We start from the raw sequence: 25,566 nt of genomic DNA, 5'->3' as shown, positions 1-25,566 counted from the left end.
ACCTATGGCTTTTGTACCTGTGCAGACTATTAAAGCAAGACAATCTAGTGCAATGCTTTCCAAATAACCATAAATTAATCCCTCTCTCTGTGACACATTTACTATTTTTATCATCATACACAGTGTCAAATTGCATTTCTTACTAGCAATTTCAGCTACTTGAACTACAACTAAATGTGCTGTTTAAGACTGTATGTGAAACTAGAGATGCCTATATATTCTCATGACTGTGGTCAAAAATGTGGCACTCCATTGTTCTAGGTGCTAACTTCTTTATTTTTCTTAAGTGATTGAACAGGTTAAAGGCAATGAAAGAAGTGGATCTGCTGAATGCCCATATGCGATTGTTTGAAATGCTTGAGGAAAACATATTCTAAATGTACATATTGATTCTGTGATCATTTTTACTAGAATTAGCTTTTAAAACATTTTGTTTACTATAGGTATCTGTGCATTCTGAATGTGGGGAAAGCCAGATGATAATGCCTGCACTGTGTGAGGTGACAATCTTCAGAATATCGTAAAATCCTGGCTGGCTGAGAGCAGGAAGCATTCTGAAGTATTCCTACAGGGGTGTAGCAAGATCTTAGGTAGCTGTCTTGTGTTCACTGTACAGTTGCAAGCAGGTATATCAATAGACTGGTGTGGCTAAAGAGCGAGCTTGGTGGAGCTTCAATGTAAAAGGCAGTATAGAGGAAGTGGAAACAGGGACAGGCTGTGGTGGAATGATCTAAAAACACTGCCTGAGTTTGTAGGGGTAGCCTCAGGAGATCCAAATTATATGCAGTTGAGATTTGCACAGGAAGCGTAACCAGAAGAGCTTCCACTACAGTGTCAGCATAAAAAAGCTGAGCAAGGAAAATGTGGAACCATTACTTTATGGCGGGGCAGCAGACACAGGTAAAGCTGAGGCATTCTAAAGTTTCTTTGCCATCTTTACCAACAAGCTATCCCATTCCTCTGTGCTTAGGGAAAGGGTTCAAATAGAATTACAAGCAGTATGAGTGTTTAGTCAGAGGACTTGCGAGAGTTTAACCAGAAGATTCCATGTGACCAGACAGGCTGCATCCAAGGTGCCAAGAAAACTGGTCTGGTGTCTCTGCAGGGCTTCTCTATCGTATTGGAAAGGATACGGAGTTCATGAAAGGTTCCTAATGAGTGTAAATAGGTAAATGTTGCACCCTTCTTAAAAAACGCCAAAGACAATCTAGGGAACTATAAATTGATCAGCATCACTGTGGTCCTCATGGAACTTAAAAGCGGCAGGTCCTCTTGGAGCACATTTCTGGGCTTATGAACGAGAAGGTGGTGGTTGGGAACAATCAGCATGGATCTCAGCAATGGTAAGTTGTACCAGTGTATATGCTGTGGGCAGGGCTGCCATACAGAAGGACCTAGGCAGGCTGGATAAATGGGCCAGCAGGAACCTTATGAAACTCAGCAAGGACAAATGCAGTTTCCCTCATCTGGGAATGCTGGTCCCTTGCACCAATACAGGCTGGAGCTCACTGGCTTTTCTGAGAAGGCCCTGGGGAGTCCTGGCAGCAAAGATGGCTAATAGCATCCTGACTCTGCTGGAGGGAGTGTGGCTAGGAGCTTGATGCAAGGGATTATGCTCCTGCTCAGCACCTGTTAGACCACATGTAGACACTGTGTCCTTTTGAGCTCCCCCAGGACAGGAAAGGCATTGAAAAACTGGAGCCAAGTTCAGCCAAGGGCCTTCAAGATAGTTGGAGTTGGAGCCATGTAAGGGAGAGCTAAAGGTACTGGATTTGTCCGGCCTGAAGAAGATACGGCTTCAGGTGGACCTAATAGCAGCAGAAGATTAAGCCAGGCTCTTCACAGTGGTAACTGATGGGAGGACAAGAAGCATAAATTGAAACAAGAAAGGTTCAGCCTGGGAATCATTAAAAGAAAAACATGGGAAAAAATAATACTGGAATTGGGTAAAATGATTTAGGTGTCAGGCTCTAACAGACCATAAATCCTGAGTAGTCAGGCACCATTTCCTGTATTCCTGGCTCCATCCACTTCCTGGAGAAACCTAAGGTACTTTACCCACCACAGTGAATTTCCATTGGTGAGCAGTGATAGAGCCCAAATTCTTAATTATAACGAGTATATTTTTCCTGCAAAACACAGCTATAATACTTGAGTTAGTGCATGCTCAAGCTTGTGTCCACATTTCATGGTGCAGAGCTGTATGGACCTACCTGCCAGGTTTCCTGTGTGGGATAGCCTTTTTTATTTGGCTTGGCCTATGAGTTAGGCTTCTTGGCAAAATTTATTAACTAGGACCTCGTGCTGCAGGAATGGGTTGTGCAAGCAGCTGATCATACTTATGCCTGGCTAGCTTGAACACTGCTCTGCTCCTCTACTGTTCCTCTTCAGTAGTTAGCAGAGGAATGGCCACCCCAGGTCTACTTGTTTCAACTGGTATGGCTCTGCCCACTGTATGTGAGTATTTAGTGGGTAAAAGGGTTGGTTTTGTTTATTTTTTCTATTTAAGAAAGGATTAACCTGATGTGGTAGGCGAGGAGGAGGATGGAGGAACTGGGCAGTTCCAGCCTTTCTATTGCAGAAACTCAACACGAGATCCTCTCTTGCTTCCACAGCCAGAGACTGTGACCACCATTCCTTCCCATACATGGAGCATGCTCCAGGATTACTTATAACTCACAGACTCCTGAAGACCAGAGTTTCAATTTAGACATGTATTCCCTGATTTTGTACGTGAAGGAGAGTGCCTGATCCAATCTCAGGCAGAGCTTGATCCTGCAGCAAATTATTGTCCTCTCTCACCTTCTCCCAGCCCTGAGTTTCCCGAAAATAATGGAAAAGCGGGCTGTTCATAATGAGTGTAGCATTAAGGATTCTGTCGGCTGGTGGTCTCAGAATGGCCAAGAAGTTTCCAGAATTGGGACCCCCAGTCTGGCAAGCATGTATTGGTGACTTTTTGGGTCAGAAGTTAAGATGGGGGTTGGAGAGTGTTTCAGTGTGCTTGTCCCTACCCACAGGGATGCTACTCTGGCACTTCTGCATGACTAGTAAGAACTGACCTACTGTGAGTCTTGCAGCCCTGCACTTGAACTTCTAAAAGGCATTACTTTTCCTGAAGAAACTTTACCTTGAATTAGTCATTCTTTATCATTACCCATTAATGATACTTAAACCAAAGCATTTAGCTTAATGAGTTTATTATTATAGATCCTTAAAAATGTAATTCTGCTTAATTTGGAGGAATATCAATTCTCAGGAAGGGAACAATCCAGGATGAGTTATGTTGTGTTAAGTGAACCTATGTGCCCAAACACTCTCATAGCATAGTAGGGCAGCGATAAAAGGAAATGTGGTTCCACCCTTTCATTCATGGGCCTGAATAGTTCCCTGGAGGGTGTGTGGCAACATGGGTAATTTAATGCTCGTAGCAATAGGTGGTTTTCTGGAGGAACAAGTGGCAGAGAAACTGGATTGCAAGAGTGGTACTGAGTCACTGAGTCTGCTGGGATGCTCCTGCGTTGGTCATTGCTCAAATATGAGCTTGGAGTCAAACTAACAACCAGCTAAATGGTTTGGAGGATTTTCCTGTTGAGGGTGAGGTTGAGGAAGTAGACTTGTCTATTTGTCTTTGCAGTGCTGTACACAGCATTAAAAGGGAGACTTGGAGCTGCCCTTCTGCATTAATAGCTCATGGCATGTCCAACTCTTCATATACACAGAGGAAGACCATATGCAGCTGGTACTCAGAGCGCCCTGCAGGGTACATTGCTGCACTGTGCTTAGTGTCTAGCATTCTCCTTAGCCTCCAGATATTATTCCTTCATTTTTAGTGTCAGATAGGAAAGAAAATCTATAGAGCTTCATTACAGGGGCCCTGGCATTTCTCTTGACGTCTCCTGCTGTAAAGAAAGGTGAACCATGGGTAAGAGCAGGCTTACTTCTGAAGGCAAAATGGTTGCTGTGCCTGAAGAAGAGAGCTTCTCCAGTATTATCAAAGACATGAAAATATCCAGAGACATGATCCATTGTGGGCATACTGACATGGAGATCTGAGTAGCCAGGCTTAAGCAGCAAAGCCTTCATATTCGCTGCTCATGTTCTGTGGAGAGTCCTGCTGAAGTGCATGACTAAGTTGTTCAACCACACCTGAATCTGGGTTCTTGGGGGATAAAGCCTATATAGCTGCTTCCAGTGTTGTAAAGGCACAGGTGATTTTAGCATGAGACGTCAAATGTTACTAGCTACTGAGTTAGGGAGTTAACATTCCTAGAGGCATTTGTTAAGCCAGCAGTGCACCCTGGTATAGCTGATACTACATGTGCCTGTTTACAGCCTGCAGCAATGGTGTTGCTTCTTTTGCACTGTTTAGTTTGTGCTAGACTTATCTATGTTTTTCACAGATTTTGGAGGACTGGAGACTAGAACTGTGCCGTCTAGTCTTAGGTTGCCTACAAGCTGTGCAGGCTTGCATGCAGAAGTGCAATTGCTAAATTAATTTCTCACACCTCAGACCAGCCTGATGGACGATAGAGTTGGCAGCCAAAAGAAGTAAGTTCTTCCCTGCATATGAGGCAATATAATTGCACCACCAAATTAAGGAGAGCATAAGAACTTTTAATCTAAGTTTGAAGCTGGCCCTGCTTTGCATGGAAGATTCAAGGAGATCACCTCTAGAGATCCCTTCCAACTTCAATAATTCTATGATTCTAAAAAAAAGAAGGATTTTCTTCAAGAGAAGCTACAAATCTGTTCTCCCAGCTCTGAAGTCATCAGGGAAATGGCAAGGATTTCCTGTGCAGGTCAGAGATAAGTAAAGATCCCAACTCTTTCTGTCTGTGGGCTTTGTGAAACACATCAGTAATTAATATACCAGTGAGTTTACCATTCCTAGCATTAATGAACTCATATTCACCTCTGTGTGTTCTAAATTTGCCCCTAAATTATGCGTAAAAATGCCCATCCTAAATGGCACATAGAAATGAAATCAGAATTCACAGCTGGCTGGATGCTCCCTGCATGCCTGTGCTGACTTTACAGTCACTGCCATCTTAACAGTAGTTATTCTTGCTTGATCCAGTGAGGTGAAGGCTGGACTGAGCCCTGTCCCTGGTTGTCTGCTCTCCCTACATTGAGTGAATGAGGAGGGGTTATTGCATGCACAGCAGGTACCAGAGGAATTCTGTGGCACTTTTATTTCCTCTTCTTGAGGAATTCACAGACAAAGTAGATGGTGACTTGGCACTCGGAGTCATTCCACTCTCCCGTGCTGAGCATTTCCACACAGTCTTCGCGGCCAGCTGGGTCATGAGGCTCCCCTTCCTTCCAATTGCTGTAGTTCTGCAGTGGGCTGTTGTCTGCATACACAAATTGTCCTTCCTTCTCCATGTCGTTCAGCCCAATGAAGGCTCGGAAGAGGCCACTGCTGGAGATGTAGTCAGCAATCAGGGCATTGGTTGCCTCATCCTTAGGCATGGCCAGTGTTCCTCCTCTGTCCCTGCAGTGGAGCAAGGCTTCTCTGTAATTCTTCTCTTCTTTCACGATGTAATAGAATTTCTCATCTGTCTCCCTGATACCTGCTATAACTTTAAAGGGGAAGAAAATTGCATAATGGCATGTCAACAGATATTGAAGGTGCTTCTGTTCCAGTATGACAGTGAGATGATTTTTACATTAGAATTAATAAAAGGGAAAGAGGAAAAGTCTTCCCAGAGCTGAGTTTGTAATAAATGATGAGGACACGATCAAAGATTGATGCTACTAGCGGGACTGACAAGCACCTCGCACACATTAGGACCAGAACTACTCAGTCCTGGTTGGCATATGTCTCCTGTGACACTTAAGCTTTACTTCCTGGATATGTAGTACTAATCAAACAAAGCATGCTAAATGGTCATATAATTCTGGATCATCCCCACTGATCTGCATGTTTTTGAATAAAGATTGTGGAAGAGTGCCCTGGGATAGAAACACGGGGGTATAAATAGCTTTTCAAGTCCTTTCTAGGTAGATGAAAATCTATGTAACTGCTAAAATAAGACATTTAAATACAGCCTGATATTCAGAGCTGCTCTGTAGCCACTAAGTGACATTGACTTGGACAAAACCTGCCTGCTCACCAGCTTTAAAAGCCAAACTTCTCAACCAGCGTGTATCCTAATGAATTAAGCAGTACCAAGGAGCATGCCTGGGCAGCTGGAACTTGATGGTCCCTGGTCATGGATAGCAATTGGGAATGGTCCTGAGCAGAACTTTGGCCTGGGATAACTAATACTTTCTCAAACAATTCAGGACTTAGTCCAGGCGCAGTCAGTTAGTTCGTAGAGGGACACTCTGGATAATACGGCATTCAGTTTTACAAGATTTGCAATATAGATGAGTGCTGTTCTGTGCTGGTTGCCCACAGTGCCAAAGAACCGTCTCAAACACATTTAGTTTACTGATACAGCCCTAGTCCTAGAAGAGTGGTTGAGCCTTCTCAAAATCTCTGTTATGCCAGGAAATGTGCCTCCTTCCTTTCAGTGGGGACAGTTCGCAGTGTCCATGTGGCAGCACTGCCTGCAGACATGGCTTCTTACAGAATCATAGGATGGTTTGGATTAGAAGGGACATTAAAGATCATCTGCTTCCACTCCCCTGCCATGTGCAGGGACACCTTCCACTAGATCAGGTTGCTCAAAGCACCATGCAATGCCTCGAACACTTCCAGGGATGGAACATCCACAGCTTCTCTGGGCCACCTTTTCCAGTGTCTCACCACTCTCACAGTAAATAACTTCTTCCTAACATCTAATTTAAAGCTATCCTCTGTCAGTTTAAAGCCATAGCCCCTTGTCCTATCACTACATACCCTTGTAAAAAGTCCCTCTTCAAATTTCTTGTAAGCCCCCTTTAGGTATTTAGGTATTGGTATTTAGGTACTATAACCCATGCCTTTGAGTGTTGGTCCTTTGTTACAGAAAAATGATGCTTGCACTGAGGGAAGCACTAAGAGCACCATGTCTGCAGCCTTCCTGTGCAGCAGAAGGATCAGTAGGTTTCTATGGCTTTCCCTGCCTCCCTGGAGCAGATTGGCACAAACTTTTCTTTCATTGCCTGTGTGGCAGCAGAGCTTGAGCAGTTTGACAGTGCAGAGGCGGTTACCAAGCTGTGCCTTGTGCTTTTAATGAGTCTTTCTGTTATGCTGTTGATAATTTATATGTTGCTTTTGGTCATCTGCTGCTTATATCCTTACAGGTGTCTCTTTTCTGTATGTTTTCAGAGTGCCTCACACAGTGCAACCCTCTCTCCAGATCTTCTATGGATGTTGCCATAGAGTAGCAATGGTGGAAGAATAACAATGAGCCAAATAAATCACATCAAATACATAAGGATCCTTACCATTCTTTAAAAACTTGATGGATGTGTTAAGACGAGCAACATTGATATTCAGTTGTCCAACAACTCTGCGGTATCTTCCACAGTCACAGACCGTGCCTGATGCAATAAAAAAAAAAAAGAGGATTTATCTGTTTAGAAGCATTTGTGTGTGTGTGTGGAGGGTCCTTTATAGTCCACTTCCAAACTTTCTGAAGACTTTGCTCCACTTGTGGAGAGCCAGTCCCATCCTGCCCCACTGGCCATAGTTCTGTTGGTCAAAGAGCTTTATATTGTGGCTTTGTACACTCCATTGCTAACTGGCTTAAGAATCCCTACTATTAAAAGTGTGGATAGAAAAGTTTGCCATATTCTTTCCACCTATATCAGTGTGGGATTTGCATATCCACTGCCCTTCTCATTTTTGGTTTCATCTAGCTCTAGAGATGTGGACTGTTGTGTTAATCACTACATCTGAATGCCAGTGGTCTACCTCATATCTGTAAATAGTACAGGTTCCCCAGCCTTCTAATAGAAAGATCAGCATCCATGAAATGGGGAACTGTTGCTTTCTCAGTGAATGAGTTTTGTGAGCATGCATAGAGGTGGGATTAGCAAAACTTTAGTAGAAGGACTCTGTTAGTCTAATTGCTGCATGCAGGTGTGGTCCTGCAGTAATAGTCTATACCTACTCAAATAACAGCTTTCAAGCACTGAAGTCTCAGTTATATTTTCATTGGTAAACTGAATTTTGGCTTGGTATACGTTTATGTTTGTTCCTCTGTTATTCTGAGGGAAAAAAAGTTGCTGATGAATTCACATTAAGAACCAAACTGGCGTTGCATATGAAATCTCTTAAAAATTAACACAAGTGTACATTCAAGGTGGAAAACCAGTCAAAGTTATTAGGACTGAACAGAATTTTCTGGATCTTCAGATCCAAATTCTCCTACTGTGAGCAAATGCATTGCATTTATTTGACAACAGATTATGCTCTATCTAAAATCACTTTTCATCCCCATGCTCCTATTAGGAAAATCAATAGAATAACTAATATGTATTAATATCAATCCTTAATAGAATTAGGACTTAATTCCTTTGGTATTCAGAAATTTTCTTCTAGTTTCCAGTATAAATGTACCATTGGCCTGTCTATGTGTTAGTTTTTGTGATATCAAACATTGCCCATGAATTTAGGTTGCTCTTCTGCATGTTTCTGTATGTTGGTACATTCATAGGTATCAGTCAGGTCCCTACCCAAGCCTTCATTTTTCTAAACAAAACCTTTTCAGTCTCTTCCTGTTCATTTCATCTATTCTCAAGTTTTTCCATGGGCCTAAAACTTTATGAAACTCCAGAAAAAACAACCCTGAAATAAAAGACCCAGCAGACTTGACCATTGTGCAGAGGAGGATGCACAGCTTACCTGCTTTTCCCTTTTTTCCAGAAACCCCCGATAAGCCTTTGGCTCCTTTGTCACCTGGACAAAGAGGAAAATACAGTCTCAGATCTCAGACAGTGCACATGTCAGGGGGGAGTATTTGAAAAACCTGTTTAATAATACATTAACGCTGTGCTTTTGATAGGAAGCCCTGATGTACTGTACTGGCAGATGTGCCAAGTCAAATAAATTGTGATAAATTCTGGTGTATGGAAATAAAAGGAACTGTTTAATAGCTAACTCACTGATAACACAGGCATCTTGGCTCCTGGTACCACCTACTTTGAACATAAACTGCAGAATGATCCTGAGAGGTTGAAAGCAGTCATGAAATCTGCGAGAGGTGAGACCTGGTTTCTCACATTGCCTTGCAGGACAGAGCCCTTCCCTGGGTTCAGTAGCTCCATGATGGGATGAGGCACCAGATGAAGCTGATGCGCACTAAGCAACTGAATTCATGTGTGCAACACTTCGCGTGTGCAGGCAGCAGTTAGCACCTGCACAAAATGAGGTCAGTAAGGAGCAGCATTTCATATCAGCTATACTCCATGGAAATGTGACTTATTTTCATCCAGTTGCTGGTATCTTCTTCTGTAAATCATAAGAATGATTTAAATACTTCTCCAAATGCTGTGCTACTACATAAGTGGAGGTGACTAGCTTTTTGAAAAATCTCGGCTGTAATTTGCATCAGGAACAGCTGGACTTTATCTGAAATTCATGTCAGCTCTTCTTTTATGAATTAAAACCTTCAGAGGCCAAAAAATACAAGTACTTGCTCTGCCTTGTTGATGGCCATGTTTTGATATTTTTTCCTTTATATGGTTGTGTAAAATGAATTAGGAGTTGGCTATGATTTTAATGAGCATTGCTTGACACCGCACACTTACAAGCTGAAATGTCAGGGTTGCTTCATTAAGAACTTGAATGTTTCATGGTAGATTTAAACAGTGACTTAGTGACCTTTGCTTCTGCAAATAAAGAAAGAAAATGAGAAAAACTAGAAGGGGCAAATAAATTGTACATTCAGGTTGAGAGCGAGCTTGATTTAAAGGCTCAGAGCATTGGTTTACTTACAGATAAAGTAATTTGTGGGATTCTTAAATTCTACTCTCCTTTGGTGACCGAAGACAGTTTTAGGAGATAACCATCTGGGTACTTCTGAAAATTAGTCCTTCAGGCCACATTCTTTTGTTCTCCTCTGATACGTGGCTGGCTAGAGGCCATCAAAGGTTTAATCAAAACATTGGCTTGGGAAGCTCCTGGAGTGATGGTTCTACCCAATGTGCTAGTTAGAGACCAGAGTTCCCCTGGGGATTGTGGTGTCCCTGCTCAGCTTTCAAGGCAGACCTAGCAGCAGAAGTTATATTCCTTCTAAGTAGCTCTTCAGGAATGCCAGAAAGGAATACCTGTTCTTCTCAGACAACTAGAGAATAATTTCATGAAATTATTGTCCGGGTAGACATGGAGCCCGCCTGGATTGCAAGTAGTCGTTGTCCCTGGTTACGTGAGTGCTTTCTTAAAACTCCTAAACCGTTTTCCTTACTGAGCCACCCTGTGCTTGCTCACATGTCCTACAGCAGTGCAGGTGACAAGGTGTGGCATCCTGAGCAGTAGCAGAATATTGACTTAGGCCTTCAGTGTCCAAAGCAGAGACACAAATTTGTCTCTTTTAGAGCATTCAGAGGATTTACTTCACAAGAGCCTGATTTCTCCCTTCCTCTTTTACCACTAAAGAAAATTGATTTCTTAACTTATAAAGCAAATTATCTTAGCCAAGTAAGTCAGTTACAATGCACATGGGAAATAAAGCAGTATCTCAGTTAGCTCTTGTCACCAATCTTTATTCATAACTTTAGTCGGGAGCATCGGTCTCAGCCGTTATTTGATATTACTTCATAGCTGGAACTCTCACAAAACATATATTTACCTTGAGGGAAAAAAACAAGAAAGTTCCCACACCAGAGCTTACCCTTTCCACCAATTGGGCCAATTTTCCCAAGCATTCCCTGGTCACCAGCATCCCCCACAGGTCCTTTGTTTCCTGAGAGAAGAAATAAAGAGGAAAAGAGTGTGGATGGTTTCTGTAATTTCTTTCCAAGGCACTATTTAGGTCTCTACTACTGTTTTTACCTGAGCTTGGCTAGTCCACATGTGTGGCAAAGTCAAAACGAGCGGAGCCTGGAGAGTAGTTGGAGGAGAACAGTGCAGATTTCTGCTACTACAGCATACAACAGTAGGAGATTGCAAGGCACCTTACTAGAACTGCCTGTTGAAATGTGCAGAAACATCATGTTTCCTTACAGAAATACAAACTAAAACTGCTAGTGAGTATTCAAATAAAATCAGTAAAATACTGATTTTACTTCACAGCCAAAGAAGGCTGATAGCAGGTTTTATTTGGTGCTTTTTTTCCTCCACCCAGACAAAACCCTTTCTTTCTTCCTTGTAACGTCCTTGTGGCTTTGCTGGGAATCCTTCTCAAAGCAGGACTGCAAATAGGGAGCTACTAGTTTTGCTGTGTGTGCTTTCCCAGTCCTCAGAGCACCTGCTGACAGCCCAGTTTAGGGAATCTCAGTTTCCACACTGAATTTAACATCACTAAGATGCTTCATAAATTGTTACTGATTCCCTTCTATTTTACCTGTTCTTCTCTTTAAGGTAAGAAGCAAAACCATATGAATGTATTTAAAAATGGAAAAGGCTTTTTTATTTTAACAATAATAACAGGGTGATTTTAAAGTGTCTGTAAAAGTAAAATCTTTCCTGATTAGTCTTAAACCACTGTCATGGAAGAAAAAACATGGATAGGCATTATCATTAAACTCTAACGATAAATTAAGCTTTTTCATTAGAGCATGCAAACAAGGCTGACACCATCACATCTGGTGCCTCTGAACGCTCTGCCCAGCTCACACTATGGCTATGGGATATGTTTCATAGAGCCAAACCCCGAGACATTCGCGGCTCCTTGTGCTCAGCTCAGATGCTGTTTGATCAGAGGCAGCACTGTTTCTTCATGTATGCCTCCACTTGCCTTTCTGCAAAACAGGGACAACTGAGACTGGATTTTGTGGAGCATCCTGACTTCCTATTACTAGGAAATAACTCTCAAAATTCAGTTTCGACTAAAGGATCATTTCGTTAAGAGAATAGTACTCTTCCTCATTATACATATGATCTGGGTATTCTAGATTGTGCTTCTGACCTTATGACAGCTACTTGGGAGAGCAGTAGTAAATGCGCTGGTTTGTTACATGACTCTTGCTTTATTGCCATATGTAGCTGTCTTACATGTCGGTAGGAATTACAACAAGCTCTGCAAGTATTGCTAGGTTCACTGATTAATGTTTGACAGGATTGTGAAATCCACTGGTGCAACAGGAATGCAAAGCATTAAAGATCACCGATCATATGCACCAGTACAGTTGTGTGTAATTATATTAATATATCAGTAATAGCCAACAAACCATCATAAATACCTTTTGGTCCTTTTGGTCCAACCTTTCCTTGTTTGCCCACTTCTCCTCTATCTCCTTTTACACCTTCATCCCCTTCCAAAAAAACAGAAAATAAAGCATCATGGTACATTTTTCTTGGTGCAATAAGTACATCCACAGAAAGTAAAGTTCACTAATTTCTTATTTGCAGGCACAGTAGCCATGACAGAAATTTCCAGAGAAGAGCTGATGAATCTGACCATCATTAGGAAAAGCTAAAGAATTTCCTTTTTGGAGCGGCTATTCCAACATGAGAATTATACAACACCAACTTCTAGTCTTTCCCTTTAAGCCTTATTAACTATGAAGTGGATAAATAAACCAATCTTTCTGTGTTTGGAAACCTGTACACACATGGGCGAACTCCCAGGGGAGTCAATAGGAATTTAATTGTTCCTAGTGACTCTGTAGTGACTCTGTTCAAGGTATACAGGTGGTTTTAGAATGAAAGGAATGTAAATACGTTGAAATAGATTTTAACATAGACCTTAGCTCTTAGTATGGGCAGAATTCTTGCCCTCAGGTTTTGACAGGTGGCATTTGCATAACAAACATGTTTTGCCATTACAAAACGTCATACGCAGAATATCTGTAAGAGCTAAAATCACTGCATTTATTACAGGAGCGCAGGGATTTCTCCAAATGAGATCAGGAGTCTATGACACAGGTTCCTATATAGTAGTATATAAGTACTATTGTAAGAAACAGTCTCTCATTGAGCAGCTTACAGTATAAAGGAGCAAGACAGCAATAAGTAGGAAAGAAATGTTATCTCTTTCCTTAGGTAGAATACAATTTCACTTCACATTGCACAGGAAATTGGAGGCATGACTGCATTTGATTTTCTTATCCTCTAGTTCTTAGTTTTTTGCCAAATCCCAAGAACATCTTTACTCTATTTTTTAGACAAAAAAATACTGGAGGGGGGCCAACCCCTGTACCCCCGTGCACCAAATGACCAGCATTGACTATAAGCAGCCTTCCAAAGCCTCTGTCCCTGTTCCCTGCTGCTGTCTGCAGTAAGCTGTGCCATGCAGTGGGAAGCAGTGCCATGGTCTCTTGGTCAAGCCAGGATCTCCCGCGGGAGTGGCAGCCAGTTGTGTCTGTGCCTGCAGCCCAGAAGGGCAGAAGAGGCTGCATTTCAGTGTATGGAGACCCAAGGGAGGGAAGCCTGGATGTCAGCAAAAGAGAAGTAAGGACAGAACAGCTTTTTGTGAAGAGACCAATAGCCGGCCTCATTGAGGGTGGTGCCTCCAACCCTGGCACAAGGTTTTCAGGGAACTGGGTGTGCTGAGGGTGACTATGACCCAGGCAGCTACTTCCAGCCTCTCAAAAGCAGTGGTTTAAGGGCTTGCCTGAACCAAGCATTGCATTCAGTCCACTTGTGAACAGCCACCACTGATTCTTCCCTGAACAGATTAGTCTTACGCCTTTTAAACCCTTTCACATTTTTGGCTCCTATAATAAATACCCTGTGCAAAGAGGTCAGTGATTTAATTGTGTGCTGTGGGACAAAGTAGCTTCCCATGGTTGCTTTAAGACTGATTGTTTCGTTCGGCCTCATTCTTGTTTTCTGAAATGTACTGCCCACTCATTTCTGATTTACCTTCTCCTACTTCTGTAGCCATAGGTGGCATATCGTGGGCTGCTCTGTGGCGTGATGACAGGTGAGAAGTGGTGCATAGTAATTGCAGCCAATAAAATGTAGTATTAGCTGTTTGGCTCCTTTCCATGTCAGTTATGTGGACTGGGCTGAGTGTGTCCCTATGTGCTGCAAAAAAGCTTCAGCGCTGGGACTCTCTTGTGGAGGGCAGGCTCACCCTGTGGGTCAGGATGCCCTTTTGGGGGGAAGGTCAGTGGTCCAAGCTGAGAAAGATAAAGTGCTGAGCTTCAGTTCGCATTGGAGGGAGGATGCATTTGCTAGAGTGATGGGGACTGGTTCTTAAATACTGGGTATTTCCAAAAGCCAGGCTCCTTAAATACCCACCTGAAGCTGTAGGTCTGAGCCTGGAACTGATGGAAGGATGCCTGCTTGCATCGGGTTCTTGTCTACTGACCATCAAACAGCAGAGCAAGAGAATGTACAGTTTAATTTTGTTGTTGACCTCAGCGCTAACATTTACAACTGAGAAACCAAGAAATCGCCGTTTCCAAACCCATCTATAAAACCCTTGAGAAAAGTGTAAAAGTCACTCCTCAGTAGTTCAGAAATTCAGAAGATTCCCAGAGGCTGGTGAAGGGCTTGTGAAATGAAATTCTGGGAGAAGTTAAGAGCTGGTATGATCATGGTCTGTAAACCCATAGAGGGGGAAAACTGTAATAACAGAAAGGAAGCAGGGTGTGACTCAAGGGGTGGAAAAGCTGGATAAGTCCTGACTAGAAATGCAACATGGAGATATTTAACAAATGACCACACTCTTTGGCAGGGGAGGGAGATGTAGAAGGCTTTTCATGTGCAGCCTTTCCCCGTGCAATGCATTCCTTTGTGTAAGATATGCTGTAACTCTGGGTCTGATGTAGAAACTGCTGAGCGAGTTTCTTTGGCCTGTATCACACAGGTGAGCAAACCAGATTCCTGCTGACCTTCCAAACCATGCCTGTCACCATGGCAGTCCTCATTACCTCACTCAGGCCAGACAGCTACATTCCCTGTGGCTTGCAGCCTGCTCTGTTGGGTTAAGGGCTTTAGAGAGGCTGTTGTTTGCTGCAGAAGAAAGACCTCTCTGCAAGAAAGATGGGGTGGGTTTTTTTGTAAGAAACATTGCTTAGACAGTTAATCTTAGAAATAGAGCCCAGGAAAGAAAGACAATATACAAGTGGAGAAGCTGTGATTACTTCCCAAAGGTGTTTTCTTCCAATCTCAGTTTCAACATTTCAAGCCACTGAAAGCTGCAGTGATTTTCTCTGAGAGCCTTTGGAACAAGCTTTTCCCACATGGGGCTGCTGGGGATGAAGCTAGGTTGTCCTGTAAGGGCATTATACTGAGAGCTGACAAGGAAAAGGGATAAAAGGTGTGCAAGTTTGTTCTGGGGATTCTGGGAGGTTAGAGAGTGTCTCAACTTCCATTGCTAACACCTTGTGTAGTCCCAATATTTGCTCAAGCCCTCTTAAAGCCTGAGGGAGAGGGCAGTAAGATATGTCACCTGTTTCTCTTTCACCTTGTCATAAAGCAGCCTAGCACACCCTGCCTTAGTTTTCCTACCTAGGAAAATTGAAAGAATAATTTGCCTATCTGTAAGGGATGGAAATCCTGCTTTTCACCCCATATTGCATCTAAGAAGGGGAAGGCCATTATAAAGCAGAGGTCGAAGCAAACAGTATTAATGGTACCATCTCATTGTTAACGTAAAACTGGACTAAGCGAAGTGCTTAATAATACGGTGTTATAAATGCGTTGTCTCCTCCTTTAGTGGTGTACAGGGAGCGCAGGCTTTGTGAATTCTTGGGTTATGCTCCCTCCTTGTGGTCCCGCTATGATTTGCAGCCAGGTAGGAGGGATTGCTAGAGGTTGGGTGACTTGTTTTGGGCAGGGGTTGAGTAGGCTTCGTTTCTAATTTGTGATAACTATCCCAGCCTTTCCTCTGGGACTTCCCGTGGACAGGCCATCCCACTGCATTACCCACGGTCTTGTAATCTGGCAGAAAAGAATCTACATCCTGACAGTACTCTGGACCGGGTCTTTGAATATTGTACTACTGTGTTTTGTGCAACGTGAGTTTTCTTACAGAAAAAACCCCAAACCCCTGTATCCTGACCTCATATGGTTGTAGCCAGTACCTAAAGGTTAACCTCTCCTTTGCGCTGCTTTACACCTGGGGCAGTGTCAGGTGAAGTTTTAACCTAATTAGCGAATTGTCACCTTAGAACTGTGGTTGGAAGGCTGTCAGATAATGCTTTGCATTGGCATTTGAAGCATGGGTGAAGCACTTGGAGTCAGTAGCTGAAGCAAGACCATTTCTCAATCTTGTTAGTATTCCCTCAAGCAGATTCACTTCTTCTGTGTCACAGATTTTAAATACCAGACTATTAAAATGAACGCACGGAGCAATAAATTACTACTCTTCCAGCTTGGGACTGTGTGAGACAGAAGGGAAGCAGGAGCCATAAGCTGTAAATGACTTTTGCAGCCATTAGAAAATTTTAATTGTAACTGGGAGGGAACCACAGTCCTTCCTTCACCCGTAAACAGGCTCAGGAAGATGCTAAGGCCTAATAATGAGCAGGATTTTCAGGCAGTTGAAAGGGGCTCTGCCTTTTTAGGAGTTTCATTAAAGAACGCAATGTTGAGAGGTTACATTTGGTAAGAACTTAATCAGTAATAATTTACTGACTTTCAAGTGACTTAGATTTCCCTGCTGGATCTTTTGCAGGTGGTTTATCTGGTTTGGATTCATGAATTGAGGAAGATTTAGATTGTTCCCATGTGTTCAGTGACTTTTCAAGTCTTGTGATCAGGGGCTGACCCTGGTTCTTGAAGAACCAGGGTGTAATCCCTGGGGACTGTGGAGCCCACATTTATCTATAGAGACAGCACTGCATCAGGGTGAGAGCATGTCTGCAGGCTGCCTAAAGGCTAAAGGCAGGAGGAGATTCCTAGCTGGATTAATGCCTGAGTTTCTCTGTGAGCATGAAGTCTTTTCACTTGGAGCTCTGCTGGTAGACTCCCTGGATCCATTACTGAGGCACTTTCTCAGGTGTGCTGGCTGGCAAGTCATAGCCTCAGGTCAGCTCCAGGTCCCATCTCCTGACCAAAACACTACAGAAACACTAATGCTCTCTCAGCCTCTCTTTGCAGGTGTACCCTCCTCCGCACTCCAGGCATACCCACCCTTTCAAATGATAGGAACACCACCTATGCTGGGTGTCCTGGGTTCAGCACAGTTGCCCTCCTACATCAGATACTCTGACATGAAAACATTCCTCCACCAGCCAAAAAGTCCTTGAGAAGCCCTGGGGGTATGACTGAGTTCTGTGAGCGGAGAAGAATGGTTAGTATTGATTAGTCTGCACATGGGTGCGTTGTACTGCTTGCCTTGGATACATTTAGCATTCTTAGTCATAGTCAGTGTTCCACCACAAAGGTTTTGTATGGAATCTGTTAGGTGTTTTACCCTCTGATCATGCATGACACAGTTCTGCTGAGCTCCATGTTTCATGCTTGTAGTCCCACCTGAAGTGCTGCAGGGACGCTGCCCACCTCCACAGACAGAATGTGAAAAGCAAAGGTGATTTCTGCCTGCCGTGGGTGTTAAACTTAAGGGACAAATAGATGTGCATCATTCTGAAGCCTTGAGAACCTTTCAGGAGCAACTGAATGCCTTGCCCTCCTGCAGAGCCTTATAGATAGCCAGGGGATTAGCTCTGCAGCCTATGGACGCAGTGACTCTGAGCACGGTGAACCTTTGCAGCACTTGCACATGCACAGTCTCTACTGAGAGGTTTTGTCACCAGAGGGAGTTGCAGACTCTAAAAAATACGCAAATACAGCTCAGTTTGTTTTTCCAGTGTACAAGTGCGTCACAGCTACATCAATGGAAAGCCTCAAGATTTCCTCTAATTTCACTTTCAGTGTCTTTTTAGATCCTTAGTGAATTTCCCGTAGCAGTGGGGATTCTTGCTATATATGGCTGGATATATATATATATTGCTCTTTCAAGCTATATATGGCTAGTGAGGACAGGATTCCTTGACATCTTCTGCCTATCTGACTCAATGTCCTCTTCCCTGACCTTCTTCCTCCCTTCAGCCCCCAGCACTGGCCTGCACACCTCCCTGCACTCTGCCTGATGTTGACCCTGTGTTGAAGGAATTCAACCCAATAAAGAGAGGAATCTCAAGAAGGCAAATACACATTTTTAGTGAGTGAGCTGAATCAGCTCGATGAACAGTCTGATGAGAAAAGAGCTGAGCCAGCACAAGGTGAAGGTAACACCACATGGTCAAAGTGGGGGAAGAAGATGTTTCGCCCCTGTTTTTGGCAGAAAACCTGGCAGATGAGTGCAACTGTAGTGTGCAACTGCACCCATAGCCACTCTTCCAGGTGTCCTGTAGGAGCACTCAGGCCTCACACAGATTCTACTGTTCTTGGACATGTCTTTTTTCACCCAGCTCCAAATTAAACAACAGTTGCCCTTCCTTAGTGAAATAGAAGGCATCTTCGAGAGTAAACTGGATTCTCTGCTCTTGCTTTCCACTTATAAATGTCTGTTGACCCTCTTCTCCTATTGCCTTGCATGAGCCAGACCCAAGCCTTCTGTAAGCTAACTTGTATTATTGGAAAGCGTGGGCCTTTGTGCATGACTGGGACACACACTGTCTCTTTAATGACAAAGAAATAATTTCAATTATTCCTTATTCTCCTGATTTTCCTGGCTGAATTTTCCCAGTCTGTTCCTCTGCTATTCTGACACGATCTCAGAGACCATTGGATTACAGTGGCTTCAATGAGGCATCAGGCTGGCCAAAATACTTTGAATTTATGGATTCAAAGTCCCCACATACATGCTTTGTAGCTCAGGCCGATAAACTTCTGAAACTTAATGTACGCTAAGATGGGGAAGTCTAAAAGCCATGAAAATAGAATTATATGTTGAAATTAAAGGGCTTTTCAGATCAAACGTGAAGCACTAAGTTATAGGTTTGAACAGCCTATAGGATGTGGTAAGGCATTTTATATTTTCGGAAGGAGCTGTGGATAAGAGCATATCTGGTTTCTGAGCGAGTTTGAGATTTTCCAGGAGTGGAATTGCGTAAGCACAATTAGAGAGATGGACAGCTATACTGGAGACCACAGTAAATGCTATTTTGAGGCACCAGCCAGTGTCATAGAGTTTATAAGCATCATTTGTCAGAAATAATAAGGAAACATTTTACGTCTAAATTGCTATGGGAAACTCCCAGTATTCTTCAGATTTCATCTCATTCCAGTTTCTCAGCCTGGATCTGATTCAAGACCTTTGAAGTTCCTGTGTCTGGATTTCAAAGGATATGAGCTGGGACCTGGGGCAGATAGCAAGATCTAGATCCAGTCTTCTGAAACACTGAGCTCCCACAAACAAATCAACTACCAAAGAGCCAGCCCCCATCCCAGTCTTCTTTCCCGCTGCTCTTGCTTTTAATGGGAGTATAGAAAACAATTGTTTGGGCTCTCTGCTTATTTCCGCCCTCATGCTGTTGCTTATTGTTTTACTCAGACCAGGTCAGATCCCATCTCATCTATGTCAACATCCTATTTACTTAAAACTTCCTTTGCAGGTTAGACAAAACTGAGCTTGCAGCCTTCAAGAGAGAGCAGGACAGAAGGACAGAGCTGGGACACCAGTCAAAGGCAGAGCCCAGGGGAGCAGAGCCCAGTGCTCCTGATGCTGCCAGGGCAAGGACCAACTTTTGCTATCACTGTGTTAGCTGCTGCCTCTCCACAGTGCCAGGTCCTCCCTCAGCAGCAGCAACAGTCAGCTTGCTTCCAGGCTTGGAAAGGTGGAAAGTAAGCAATAGGGCCATGAATGGCTTTGCTAGGCCAGGCTCTTGGCTGTCCTGGGAAATTCATTGTTTTGCTGATGCTTGATCTGGCCCTCTTTGGGCCCAAGAAGTTGACGGAGTACAGAGCTTGGCCTTCATTGCCCTAATTACTCAGCTGTGGATCAGTGTTACCTAATTAAGTTTTCAGAGGCCCTGTGCCACAGCAGTCCAGCTGAGACCAAGCTGTTCCTAAACATCTCAGGTCAAACACCAAAAATCACTAGTTACAAATACTGAAAATCTGGTTTGGTCCAAAGCATATATTTTCCTCTTTTCTTGGTTTCCTAGGGTTATTTCAATAAGGGTCCTAGGAAATGCCTCACACATTTCTGTTTTTAACTGCTGTATAAGCCAGCTTGCTGTGTACCTCAAAAAAGGAAGGCAGAACAAAGCAGCCATTGCACTAGGGCTGTGCTCATTAAAAATTATCCCTTCTTTTTGAGAAGAAACCAGAGCATTGCCTAGGAAAGGCAACTGGGGTGCCAGCTTTTGCTTTCCTCTGCTCTTTTTATCCCCCTTTTTCTGGAGTGCCTGTTTTCTTTCCATAATTCCTTACAAGCAGGCTTCAACTTCCATTTGCTTGCACCAGGAATGGAAAAGCAGCCGATAGGTGAAGGGGATTGCAAGGCTCCTGGTTTGCATCGCTCAGGACCACCAGAGGTCAGACTAAAACTCCAATTCGGTTCTAATGCTGAGCAGTTTAGTTCAGACTGACTTCTATCATCGCAACAGAAAGTGCAAAAGGCTTACAGGACATTTACTGCATTCCTTCTGTTCCTGGAGGCTGCATCCTTCCACAGTATTTTCTAGCTCCTTGTGTTATACACTAAAGCCTCTGGTTTTGTCTCATGCTTTTGAGGGAGCTGGTGGGACTGTCACAACCGGTTTGAAGACTTTCCTGATAATCAGCCTGGAATTACCCTTTCCTTTCATCCCTTCATTCATATCATACTTCTCTTGTGACACCTCTGGTATGAGCATAAGGAAGAGTATATTTTTGAAGGGGAAGAACTTGGCTTGCACAAATTAACTCTGACAAGTTACATAAGGCTTGTGGAAGTGGCCAGTTTTCACAACGCTAATGATCCTTTTCCAACAGATGATTTTCAGGGTGAGCATGCAGAGGGGTCAGGTGCTTGCTCCTATAACAGCTGTGAATGCCTAGATGATGAAGTGTGTAATGTAGCCTCCAACAGTGCAAGAAATAAAGGGTTATAAATACTGGGCCTTTCAAACCAACCTCACTTCTCCCTCAGCTTTCTCCTCTCCGTTGTGCTGTGTGATGGGAACTATAGTATTTCTGCTGCATAGCACCAAGGACTATCCCACTTGTAGCCCGCAGACTGGATCTAGCCTGCAGGACAATTTAGGATAGGTGAGGTGTGATGGTGCAGGAAGTCTTACAGCGATTAAACACCTTTTAATTCCTTGCACTTCTAGTTACTCTGGCCCATTACAAGCTCCCATGTTCATGTGGAAGAAGGAAGTTTCCACAACAGGAATGTGGTGGTAGAAAAAGCTGGCCAATGCCCTCTGTGAGCTCAGCACCTCTGTCTTGTGGGAGCACCACTGTGTTCTATTATAGCTGAAGATGCTGAGCAGATTGGAGGTGAGGGGGTAAAACTGGTGCAGGGTGGAACAAAATCCGTTTTCAGGAGAATGGTGGACAAAGGGGCACAACAGGAGTAGCACAGAAAATAGAACTTGCAGCAAGAAAAGTCAGAGGCTTATCTATCAGAGTTAAAGCTTGAGCAGTGAAGTGTTGCTGTAGTCGTAGGCTGGGGGCTCACGTGCTCTGGGTCTGCAGACATAAGATGGATAGAGGAAAACTGGCAGCAGGACAGACTTTCTTCTGCCATATTAGGTCAGCACGCTTCAACCTCGAGTACAAAGGATGCCTGAGGAGTAACAGGGTAGTTCACACATGCAGCCTGCTCCGTCTTGAATTGCCAGCTGAGTGGCAGTCAAAACAACCAGTGCCACTGAGAGCCACTTGTAACTGTCCCGGATAAGCTCAGCTCTGGTAGGAACTGAGATTAGTTTGTAGGACTATAGCACATAGACGGGAAAATGTATTTGATGACCTGCAATGGAAGTGAGCCAGTAATTTGGAGGTGATTTACTTGATACTCCTTTTACCAATCATGTTTCTTGGGCATGGTAATCTAATCTTAAAGTAGTAGTGAACACCGTGCCAATATACTGTTTGGCTCATGTGTCTTGGTGTCAGCCAGGAGGCAATAGGACCGGTAATGACTAAATCCTGACTTTCCCAGGATCACGCTTGCAAAGAACCATAATATCCAACCTTTAACTGCTCCCTATGTGAGTTAGACCACAGAAACCAGCTGGAGTCCCAGCTACTCTCGTGTGTCACCAGACCACCTCATTAGCCCTGTGACTTGTTAAACACTGTTCTGTCACACTTTGTTCTCCAGCCTGCCATTATTCAGATACTAACTAAACAAGCTCCCACTGGCTCCCTTGGGGATCATTACATCTCTCTGCATTTATGCTGTGGCAGCAAAAGTTTAAGCCTGGATTGTAATCATAAAGAAATTAACTTGCTGATTAAAAGTGGTCCTTTAAGCAACATGCATTTGAATAATCCATCATAAAAACAAATGAGTCTGTAGCAGTGCTTTTGACTTGATAATCTTTTTTTCTGTTTAAAATTTAAATCAGTTGCATTTTTTTTTCTCTGAGTCTGTAGCCTATAGAAAAATACAATGAATTACTAAAAAGAAGGCAATAGTTTGAGCTGCAGTAGTCATGGTGTGGAATATATATTTTAGATCTGTCATTGCAAGATAGATTTGTGCATTATGGACCCAATTTTTTGACTGAGATACCCTCCAGGCAATTCCACTGATGTTAGTTGTGTTACACAAAAAGTAAGTTAATGCAGAAAATTTTGTTCCAGATATCTGCAAAGTGCCTGGAAGATAAAAGACCTGCATATGACAGAACTGATATAGCTCTTGTTGAAATCTGTAGCAAAAGTCCTGTTTAATTCAACAAGAGCTGCTGAATCAGCTCTGATGAATGCTGCAGAGCTGTATTTACAAGTAAACATCTGGAGATAATGACAGTTCGGTCATTTTAAATATTGTGTATCTCTTCCTACCAGTAGGTGCAAAGCGAACCATTAGCAGCTCACAATAGGTGCCTACTTTTAAACAGAGTCACTCCATTTGTGGCTGCTAGCTGTACTGGTTGTTTGGTGAATACAAGAAGTAAAAGAAGATTTATGTGGCTGGAGAAAGATGCAAAAGGACACCTCTAACTTCCATCAGAATAGGTGACACTGTTCCTGAAGCTAAAGCAAAGCAAATTCAAATCTCCTTGCTTCATCACTTTCCCCCATCACAGTTCCACTTTTCTAGATGTTTGTACAGTCTGCAATAATGCGCATCTCCCATCCCCAGCCCGTTCCACAAGCCCTCCATGTCTGTATTTTTAAAAATCAGCCTCTATCAGTACTGGTGTCAGCATTATCAACCTGATATTCCTCACCTTTTGGTCCAGGTAAAATTGTGTGTGTCGAGCAGACATCTGTTGTAGGTCGATTGTCAACATCAAAACCCAAAATCTGGACTTGGAAGATAAAAATCACTACTAGGGTCCCGAATTTCCTTAGCTGTTGTTCTTTCTTGCTGCTCATCCTTGCAGATTCCCAGGAAATGCCTTTCGTTGTTACAGTCTTAACAAATGCAGCTGACTCAAAAATAAATGCTCCACTAACTGAAGCAGTGGAAAGATTGGGAGCTACATGCAAGAACAGCTAAATAAAGTGAAGAAAGGAGTTCGACCATGCTACAGTTATTTCTGTCCTGCACATTATCCAGGATATTTATTTAACTGTGACAGCTGTTTATTCCAATTTATCTCTTATCTGTGAGATGTTTAGCCGCTTTTGCCATGGAAAATGTCTTCAATATATGGGAATATCTGTTTTGTCTTTTTTTTTCCTTTCGGCACCAACTCTTCATGCCCAGTTTTTCATTTACTCAAGAGACAGAAGACTTCAGTATTGTATCCAAGTACGTACTAATTAGTTATAGGATACTTGTGGCTGGCTGTGTGCTGGAAGAACAATGCAGACTCCATGCAACATGTAGAGAGACTTTTCCACAAAAGCTTTCCTCCAATGAGACTGTTAGTGACAGCAGACGAGCTGCCAGTCTGCTATGGCTGGAAGTCATTGGTGCTATTTTGCACTTTTTGGGTGCTGTGTACCCATAGTCCCCAGACTAGCAAATGAAAAGTTTATATCAGTTTGTGTTTTAGCCAGAAACCCATAAATGATGATTTTATGCTGCTTACAGATTGCTCCATAATGGCTGCTCCAAGCCCAGATTGTGTTAATAGACACAGTACATAAGGACAGACTTCAGGATTGAAGCCACAGAGCAGGATGAGCTTGAACCACTGCAGCACCTCCTCCCATATATGTTTCCCCTGTGCTGCACATGGGGGAAGCCATGTGTAGCATAGGTCCCAGCAGAATGTCATCTTTGGGTTGTCCAGAAAGCTGATCTGGTTCAAATCCCAGGAGGCAGCTGTCAGGTTTTCAGCTGGGTGCAGGGACTTCGAAGCTGGGTGTGAGAAGAGGCCTCACGGATGGTGGAACAAGTAGCATGCAAAACCACTATATACTCCCTTGGAAGCAGCTGTGACAGATATCCATCTGTGAGGAATCATTTCCAAGAAAAAACTCTAGCTTTCATTTCGGGAGAGCACAGTACCCAGGGGCAGCAGATCGTTCGAGGTGCACTGGCAGAAAAGAAAGGGGAGATGAGTATGTGTAATCTTTCCAGGAATTTCATAAACTTCTTTCTCACACAATGAAGGAGATGGCTTCACAACTCAAAAGCTAAGCTACGCTTTTGAACTGTCTTGTGTGTGAGAGCAGGTTTGCTTTGCTTTCTAGGCAAAAAATGTATGTCCTATGATAATAGCTTTTGAGATGCTTTCCTCATTACTTTCGAGAGTGTTAGTTCCTTAGCCCTCCAGCCTTTTGACAGACAGAATAAGTAGCAGCACTGATGTAAAAGTGAATACTTTTATTTAAAGGCTGAAGGAAGGCTTTGATTTCAAGCTTTCATCTGGGATGAAATGTTGGCCAAAGTCACAAGAGGGGTCAAGACATTGGTCTCCCTCTTTCTAGCCTGGTCACAGACTGTCCCACTTTTCAAAACACTTCTCTTTTTTTGTTAAACTGTGTACAGTACTTGTCAGAAATAAATAGTGGTCTCTGTCCTAAAGAATGTCATCTAACTAACACCCTTAAGTGCGGCCTTGATAATGGATACACCACAGCTAGAGGGGGAGGAAAGAGAAAGCCGGGATTATAGTTGGATAGAGTCATACCAGGAATAAACTTGTCCCTCTGTGATTTGCGTTGGGCAGTGTGCCTCCGACTTGTACACTGTAAATCTGTTTTATTTATCCTTTTCTTCTCTTCACTTTCCATTTTGTGAGCAGAAGGTCAATGTAAGAGCAAGAATAGAGAGCGTAGGAGTGGGAAGCTAGTGTACTTAGCTTTGGAGGAGACGGTTTGGGAAATGTTGCCAAACTGACGTGAATGATGCTATCTGTTCCACAGTACTGAGAGACTTACAGTGACTTCTTTGTTATTTATCGGGATAAAGAGGGGCATGTGTAAGTTAGAGAGGAAACCATTTGTTTAACCACTTCGGTCACTTACCAGGACTAAGCAGGGAACATTTTTCTGATACAACTATTGCTGTG

At 43.2% G+C, this 25,566-nt stretch overlaps 1 protein-coding gene and 1 long non-coding RNA gene across 2 annotated transcripts; one reads left to right on the top strand and one right to left on the bottom strand.

The window, feature by feature from the left end:
- Window positions 1-7,518, top strand: LOC136008921 (uncharacterized). The gene is made up of 3 exons (XR_010610277.1): window positions 1-1,343; window positions 4,401-4,548; window positions 7,259-7,518. It is a non-coding gene; the product is annotated as an uncharacterized LOC136008921 (long non-coding RNA).
- COLEC10 (collectin subfamily member 10) lies at window positions 5,178-23,872 on the bottom strand. Its single transcript, XM_065668852.1, has 6 exons — window positions 23,329-23,872; window positions 12,277-12,348; window positions 10,767-10,838; window positions 8,780-8,833; window positions 7,378-7,473; window positions 5,178-5,582 (listed from the first exon to the last, which is right to left on the bottom strand). Exons 1-6 carry the CDS (start codon window positions 23,474-23,476, stop codon window positions 5,191-5,193), a joined length of 834 nt encoding a protein of 277 aa, XP_065524924.1. The 5' UTR covers window positions 23,477-23,872; the 3' UTR covers window positions 5,178-5,190.
- Between the last annotated feature and the right edge of the window lie 1,694 nt (window positions 23,873-25,566).

The sequence above is a fragment of the Lathamus discolor genome, chromosome 2 (assembly GCF_037157495.1).
Source record: "Lathamus discolor isolate bLatDis1 chromosome 2, bLatDis1.hap1, whole genome shotgun sequence".
NCBI classification, from domain to species: Eukaryota; Metazoa; Chordata; class Aves; order Psittaciformes; family Psittacidae; genus Lathamus; species Lathamus discolor.
The sequence above is the reverse complement of the archived record's forward strand: the minus strand, read 5'-3'. Positions and strand labels throughout refer to the sequence as shown.

Bases quoted from the DNA above. Each gene is read 5' to 3' on its own strand.
- COLEC10 (XM_065668852.1), bottom strand. From the start codon at position 23,476: ATGAGCAGCAAGAAAGAACAACAGCTAAGGAAATTCGGGACCCTAGTA. The intron at 10,839-12,276 runs GTATTTATGATG...TTCTTCTCTCAG, and splicing joins TGGACCAAAAGGACCAAAAG to GAAACAAAGGACCTGTGGGG. The intron at 7,474-8,779 runs GTAAGCTGTGCA...TTATTGCATCAG, and splicing joins TGGAAAAAAGGGAAAAGCAG to GCACGGTCTGTGACTGTGGA.